The sequence below is a fragment of the Carlito syrichta genome, unplaced genomic scaffold, assembly GCF_000164805.1.
Source record: "Carlito syrichta isolate Samal-C Ts95f unplaced genomic scaffold, Tarsius_syrichta-2.0.1 Scaffold304400, whole genome shotgun sequence".
Taxonomy (NCBI): Eukaryota; Metazoa; Chordata; class Mammalia; order Primates; family Tarsiidae; genus Carlito; species Carlito syrichta.
This window is the reverse complement of record NW_007248496.1, coordinates 899,004-906,871: the sequence shown is the minus strand read 5'-3', so window position 1 is coordinate 906,871 and position 7,868 is coordinate 899,004. Positions and strand designations below refer to the sequence as shown.

General features: G+C 49.6%; 1 protein-coding gene across 1 annotated transcript in view; it reads right to left on the bottom strand.

The window, feature by feature from the left end:
• The window catches only part of ELF4 (E74 like ETS transcription factor 4), a 12,751-nt gene extending 5,138 nt beyond the window's left edge, over nt 1–7,613 (bottom strand). The window contains exons 1-4 of the mRNA XM_008059859.1: nt 7,328–7,613; nt 1,720–1,891; nt 1,223–1,315; nt 83–274 (exon numbers count right to left, since the gene is read on the bottom strand). Of these exons, the coding sequence (XP_008058050.1) occupies nt 83–274; nt 1,223–1,315; nt 1,720–1,891; nt 7,328–7,399 (529 nt within the window). The 5' untranslated portion in view covers nt 7,400–7,613. The remainder of the gene's footprint in view (nt 1–82; nt 275–1,222; nt 1,316–1,719; nt 1,892–7,327) is intronic.
• Between the last annotated feature and the right edge of the window lie 255 nt (nt 7,614–7,868).

Sequence of the window (7,868 nt, the reverse complement as noted above, 5' to 3'; positions counted from 1 at the left end):
CCTCCCGGTCTCCCTGACCCCCCCCCCCCCACACCACCCGGTCCCTGGGAGACACACACACACTCACTCTCCCCTCCCTTACTTCTCTTCTTTGATTTCCCAGTCTTCTTGGCACTTTCCTCTCTGGGGACCTTCTCCTCCAGAGAATGCCCCTCCTGGTCACTAGTGTCACCCGCCCTGTTCAGGGCATCAGGCTCAGAGGCAGGAAACAGGTAGTTGGGCAGAGTGGCGGCTGAAGCAGGGTCTGAGTCTGGAAGCATTTCGGAGGTACTGACTGCAAGAAGAAAGGCCTGAGGTGGGCGTGGCCCGGTGCAGGGCCAGAGCGGGGCTCCCAGCTCTAGAGAGAATGGTGGGTTCTTGGGGAGGGTGTGGGGCTCTTCCCCAAGGCCCCAGACACAGGATACACCTGAAAACCCCTCGTGGGTCTCACACCATGAGGGGAGGAAACATCTGCGGAGCTGTGGGCACGAGCTGGCCCCAATCATGGCTGCCCATTGCTGGTGGTGGGGAAGTTCCAGGTGGCATCCGGGATAAAGGGCCACCTTGATTTAGTTACTTGTTCATTTTACAACTTAAAGGGGACTTCGAAATCACTTAGCCCAATTCCTCTGCTTTCCTGATGAGGAAACTGAGACAGACCCAGAGATGGCAAGTCTTGTGCCCAAGGTCACACAGCAAGTCGGTGCCTGGTACATATAGGCACTCAGTAAACATTTGTTGAATCCTGGATGAGTATTAGTGTGAGTCAGCAAGGATCCTCCTGCGGTGTTAGGGCATCTACCTGAGGAGCACTGGGAGGACCCTGCCTTAAGCACCTTCCCGGAAGTTAGGGGCCAGGTAAGGTCAGCAGGGATGAGGCTGGCCTCCAAGAACAAAGAAGGAATGGAGATGTTCCAAGCCTGGTGCACTTCTAGATAAATCACACCCTGAACTTCTTAATCTTTCTGGAAGTCATGCAAAAGAGCAGAGGCATGAAACGGTCATCCTGGCCAATATTATTCTGCCTTAGAAAGGAAAGAAATTCGGTCATAGACTACAACATGGACGGACTTTGAGGACACGATGAACTAAGCCAGTCACAAAAAGATAAAAGTCACATGTAAACCAGTAGGCAAGGGTACGCCTGCATGTGCACGTGCCTGAGATTCCAATGCACGAATGTGTCATGATATCTTAACATGGCATTTTGTTGTTTCCTTAAGACATCAGGGTTCAAACTTACAGATCTGCTTTTCATCCAGGATGTCATTGGGAGACTCCACATTGAGCAAGACTTCAGTGGTTGACACTGTGTGTGAGGTGGCCTCATTGTCATCTGGTTCCGGTTCCACAGGAGGGAGAGAAGAAAAGTTCTCTCAGGGCACAGGGTATGGGGACAGCTCTAGTCAGGGCCAGCCTGGAGGATGGTGCTAAGTAACAGAGTGATGATCAGAGAGCCCTGGGAACCTTGGCGAGAGGGTCTAGAAGACATCTGCCAAGTGCCTGTTGCCCTCCCGCCCTCTTGCTCCACCCCCTTAGCTGGTCTCCATTCCTCTTTGCCCCACCCCCTCTTGAAAGCTCATGAATCCATTAAGATGGTTCTCTCCTCTGTGAGGGGCACTACCTTTAGTTGGGGGCCTCCTCCATCCTGCCTGGGGTTACTAGAAGCCACTGAGGGTTGCTGTCCCTGAAGACAGCACCTCCTCCACCACACCTTCCCTACCCAGGAAGGGAACAGACCTGCCAGCAAAAAACTGCCTTCCAGGATCTGATCCTGCGTCATGCACAGGGTCCGGTCTGTGATGATGCCGTTGTGAACGTCGTCCAGCTCCAGTCCTGAGTACAGGTGCAGTAACTCGGGGTAGGGTACCTGTTCCACGATCACAGCTGGGAACACTGAGGGGTCTTCCAGCTATGGAGAGAATAGGGATCTGGTTCAAGACCCACTTATCTGTTTTTCTGTTTGTTTGTTTTGAATCAGAGTCTCACTCTGTCACCCAGGCTGGAGTGCAGTGTCACGCTCACGGCCACTGCAACCTCGACCTGCTGGGCTCAGGCGAACCTACTGCCTCAGCCTTCCAAGTAGCTGGAACCACAGGTGTGCGCCACCACGCTCACCTAATTTTCTGATTTATTGTAGAGATGAGATCTCACCAAGTTACTCAGGTTGGTCTCGAACCCCTGAACTCAGGGAATTTTCTCACTTCCACCTCCCAAGCCACCACACCCGATCTACACTAATCTCTTCCAGGAAGCCCTTCCTATCAGAATCTGGTCTTTCATGCAATTCCTAACTCTTGGGGCCCTCAGGGGCTGTCCTCCATATAGGATAGCATTACTCTGGGTCCAGCCTCACTAGGTGACACTTTGAGTGGGTTCTTGGTTAACAGAGAAGGGTTAGCTCTTCACTACTTGCTCTCAATCAAAGGCAGACATTTTTAATTGGTTGTCATTATGGGTTATTCCATAGCTGGGGTTAGGGCTCAGTCTACGAGAATGGTTAGGCTCATTCTGAGACCCGTGGGAAAGGATCAGTTGATTGCAAGAGTGAGGGGCTCAATCTATAGCCAGAGTTAGGGGCGCAGACATCTTGGGGCTCAGTCCATGACAATGACAGTGGGAAAGAACACAGAATAGAGACATTATAGAAGTAGAGGGCCAGGTGCGGTGGCTCACGCCTGTAATCCCAGCACTTCGGGAGGCCAAGGCAAGAGGATCACTTGAGCCCAGGAGTTCAAGACCAGCCTGGGTAGCATAGCAAGAGTCCATCTCTACAAAAATAAAAGTAAAAAGCAGGAGTGGAAAGCTCAGGGCCCAGTCATCGCCTGGATCAGGGAGAGAGTTTTCAATTTCCAGCTTCATTCAATGGTGACATTGGGATGTCATGGGATACAGATCATGTTAAGGGGAGGGCCCAGGAGGAGGAAGGGCAGGTTTTGGAGCACAATGTCTAGACACGGTGAGCTTGAGGTACCTTTGGGACACTAAAATGGAGAAGCCTATCGGGAAGTGAAAAATAAGCGTCAAAGAGTCCAAAGGGAGCTGGTTGTTCCTCAAACCCTTGGAGTGGATAAGATAATCAGAATGGGAATTCAACCCCTAGAAAACGTAAGTGTTCTGAAGTTAAGTGAAGCGAAATAAGAAAGGAGGGTGATTGTAACTGTTTTCATGTGCGTGTGTGTGTTTATTTTATTTTATTTTGAGTTGGAGTTTCACTCCTCACCCAGGCTGGAGTGCAGTGGCACGCTCATAGCAACTGCAGCCTCCACTTGCAGGGTTCAGGCGATCTTTCTGCCTCAGCCTTCCAAGTAGCTGGAACCACAGGCAAACACTACCAATTTTTTTTATTTTTTTTTTTACAGACGCGGTCTCACCATGTTGCCCAGGCTGGTCTCGAAACCCTGGGCTCGGGTAATCCTGTTGCCTCTGCCTCCCAAAGTGCTGGGATTGCAGGCGTGAGCCACTGTGCCTGGTCTGTGTGTGCTTTAAGAGATGGGTTTTCACTGTCACCCACACTGGAGGACAGAGGCATGATCATAGCTCACTGTAGCCTTAAACGTCTGGGCTCAAGAGATCCTTCTACTTCAACCTCCTGAGTAGTTGGGACTACAGGTGTACACCACCATGCCCTGCTAAGTTTTTTTTTCTTTTGTTGTAGAGGTGGGGGGGGGGGGGTCTTGCTGTGTTGCCCAGGCTAGTCTCGAACACTTGAGTTCAAGTGATCCTCCCACCTTGGCCTCCCAAATTGCTGGGATTACAGGTGTAAGCCACTATGCCTGGCCACTGCAATTTTAAACAAACAAACAAACAAGCAAGCCTCTATATAGAAAAATAAAAATAACAGAATATTAGTAATAGTTATATTTTGTTTGTGGGACTTTGAGTGATTTTTTCTTCCTTTCTACTTTTCTGTATTTATCAAATTTTCTTTCATGAGAATGTTAAAAATTCTTTTATCATGAAAAAAGGATGAGAACTATCTCCTCTGTCTAATATTCATAAGGGATCCAGAAGAATAAACATTGATAGAAGGCTTTTGGGGCCAGGCACAGTGGCTCACACCTGTAATCCCAGCATTTCGGGAGGTCAAGGAAGGAGGATCACTTGAGACCAGGAGTTCAAGGCCAGCCTGGACAACACAGTGAGACCTCATCTCTGCAAAAAAAATAAACACTTAGCCTGGTGTGGTGGTGCATACCTGTAGTCCCAGCTACTTGGGAGGCTGAGGTGGAAGGATGACCTGAGCCAAGGAAGTTGGGGTTGTGGTAAGTTATTACCCTACTGTCCTCTAACCTGGGTGACAGAGTGAGACAAGAAGAAGAAGAAGAAGAGGAAGAAGAGGAGGAGGAGGAGGAGGAGGAGGAGGAAGAAGAGGAAGAGGAAGAGAAAGAGGAAGAGGAAGAGGAAGAGGAAGAAGAAGAAGAAGAAGAAGACGGCCTTTGAGTTTGGCAGTTTCAGGGTAGTGCTAGGGTCCTGGGCCACGTTACAACAGATCTCAGAGCAGATGGACTGAGGCAGGAAGTCCAGTGTAGTGATTAAGGTCCCAGTGTCTAGAGTTGTGCTGTCCAAGATGGTAGCCACTAGCCATTAGTGGCTATTTATTAATAAATGTAAATGTATATGAAAACTCTGGAAAGATTAAACATTCAGTTGCACTGGCCACATTTCAACTGCTCCATAGCCATGTGACTAGTGGCCTCACACTGGACAGTACAAATATAGAACATTTCCAGCATTCCAGAAAATTCTATTGGATCGTGCTAATTAAGAGTCAGACTGCCTGAAGTTGAAATCAAACTCTGCTACTTACTAGTGGTGTGACCTTGGGAAAGTTACCTAACCTTTCTGTGTATCAGTTTCCTCATTTACAAAATTGGAGTGATCATATGATTGATCCCATAGAGTTGTTTAGACAGATCAATACACAGAAAGCACTCAGAACGGGGCCTGGCATAAACTAAGTTTTCAGTGAGTGTTAGGTATCAGGGACTTCTAGGAGACTGGTAATATTTTATTTCCTAACCTGGTGGTGGGTACAGGTGTTCATTTTATAGTTGTCTATAAATATATGTGTGTGTGTGTGTATGTGTATATATATAAATAATATATATGTGATGTATGCACTCTTTCATATTCATGTATATTTCACAGTAAAAATTGTTTCCTAAAAAGAATGAAAGGGGGCTGGGCTCGGTAGCTCAGCTTGTAATCCCAGCACTTTGGAAGGCTGAGGTGAGTGAATTGCCTGAGTCCGCAGGTTTGAGACCAGCCCGAGCAACTTAGTGAGCCTTCCTCTCTACAGTTAATCAAAAAATTAGCTGGGCGTGGTAGCACACGCCTGTAGTTCCAGCTACTTGGAAGGCTGAGGTGGAAGGATCGCTGGAGCCTAGCACGTCGACGCTGGGGTGGCCATGAGTGTACCAGTGCACTCCAGCCTGGGTGACGGAGTGAGACTCCAACTCAAAAAATAAATAAATAGATAAAACGGAAAGGGGCCAGGTGCAGTGACTCATGCCTGTAATCCCAGCAATTTATGAGGCCAAGACAGGAGGATCACCTGAGGCCAGAGAGTTTGAGACCAGCCTGGGCAACTAGCATGACCCCGTCTTTACAAAAAATTAGCCAGACGTGATGGTGCGCCTGTAAGTCCCAGCTATTCAAAAGGCTGAGGTGAGAGGATTGCTTGAGTCCAGGAGTTGAGGCTACAGTGAGCCATGACTGCACCACTGCACTCCAGCCTGGGTGACAGAGCAGGACCCTGTCTCAAAAAAAAGTGAAAGGGGGGTGACAAAGTAAAAACAGAAGGTGGAGACTACTCTGGGAGGAAGAAAGGAGCTAAGAGAAGGGTAGATGTGAGGAAATGTTTCTTTTAGGTTTGGGTAGACCTGAAGATGCTCAAAGTTGAGGACAAAGATCTGGGAGGTCTAAAAGATACAAGAGAGGAGTGATGGATGGTTTGAAGTCCTGAAGGAAGCAGGAGAGAACAAAGTAGAGGTCGGGAGATACTTTTGGAAGGAAGAGGGACACTTCCTCCTCCCAGGCCAGTGGGAAGGAAATAAGAAAAGGAGATATGACAGATAAAAAGGGAGAAGGGAGGGAAACTTAGGGCGTCCCTGGCTTTGAGCTTCTCTACAGACCGGAGGAGAGCCTGTCGGCTGAGGGTGGAGGGATAGGCTGGGTGGCAAGAACAGCTTCTGTGAAGAACAGAAACAGTTGCTGAGTGGACTAGAAACAGGTTAAAAATGGCAAGTAGCACTGAGAACCCAGGCGAGATTAGATTTGTCTTCCCTTCTCCTCGCCTGATGCCTTCCATGAAGCTAGGCACGCCAGAGGAGTTCAGCAGTTACCAACTTTAGGGAAGAACAAGCAGGACAGAAAGTTCGATGCGCTCACAGGCCACTAGGGAGCAGTCTTTGGCAGTCCGGTAGAGATTGGACAGCGTTCCATCCTCAAGGATTTAGGATCGACAACATCCAAATTAAGCCGGGATACCCTTGGACGTAATCCAGTCATATCTCCTCTTGGTGAAGATGGGGAGACGGCAGTCAGCTAAGGTAGGGGACAGGACTTGCCCAGGTGACATTGTGGCTCCTGACTCCTAACCTTCCATTCCTTCTACCGTACCTGGCTACCTCTTCTTTCTCCATTTTGTGGAAGGAGGAGAACGAAGGGTAGCTGTGAGTATGCCAGACACCATTCAATGAGCGCGTCTAAGTGCATGGAAAATGTGCCAGCACAGGAAAAGTATGGAGGAGTGGTGACCTGAGTGAGCACCAGAATCCTGTCCTATTTTCCAACCTCCTCCCACAAAATACCCCATTTCCAGTCTGTCCTGAATCCTCAGGTTGAGGCAAAAAAATGATTATGGAAGGGCCCATCAAGCGGGCTGGAGAGATGAGTCTGAAAATGCCAGGGCTGGGACTCCACTCTACAGTTCCAGCTGGCAGTGCTCACTCTTGCTATGTGGTTGTCCCTGCAGCTTCCTCACTACGACACCTTGGGGGAAGGGAAGTGGCTGAAAATGCATATGGTGGTCAGGATCCACCTTGTGCATTCGGCCCGTGTTGCTGACTGACCGATAGCTTGGCTGACTTACTTAGCAGCTGCTTGGCTGGCTTGGTGATTGTGCGTGGGCAACCGACTCCCTAGATGACCGCCCAATGACTGTTGACCAATTGTGTGAGTGACACAAGCTGGCTGGCAAGTAGGCCTGGTGCCCTGAGCATAGTAGGCGCTTGATCGTTATTTGCTGACTAGCTAGCCATTCGACCGGCTGGCTCACTGGCTGTCTGCCTATGTGTATCTGATAATCTGCACTGGCTGACTGCTTTGTTCTCTGGGGTCATACCTGGTGGATGTCATCCATCCCGTTGCTTGCAAACTCAAAGATCAGGTCACTAGGCTGCAGGGTAATAGCCATGCTGTCTTCTCAGAGAGCTGACAGAGGGATTCGCAGGGCCCTCTGGAGCTGTGGGACTTTCTTGGCGATGAGATGCTACTCAGGTACCTTGGAGCCTAGAGCCTAACCCCTGAGCCGCAGTAGAATAGGGGGTGTAGAGGGCTGGAGTAGGCGGTGGCCTAAGCCAGGCTCAAGGCCGCATGCTGGGTTGGGCCAACCACAGGAGAGACCTAGGGAGAAGAGGGAGATGGGACACTGAGTCAGTCACCTTCCTTGAGCTCTGGCGCCAGGACAGCTGGTGAACCAGAGGAACCTTGCCACGCCAAGGCAGACTGCCAGTAGAGGAGTGGCCAAAAGGGAGGACAATGGCAGAAGAACGGAGGCAGGTAACGAAAGAAGGAAAAAGGCAGTCAACCAAATGGCCTCCAGCAGGAAGTGGCTAAGCTTTAGTGCCAGGCTGGGTCACCAGCATCTACACCTCACACTAGCC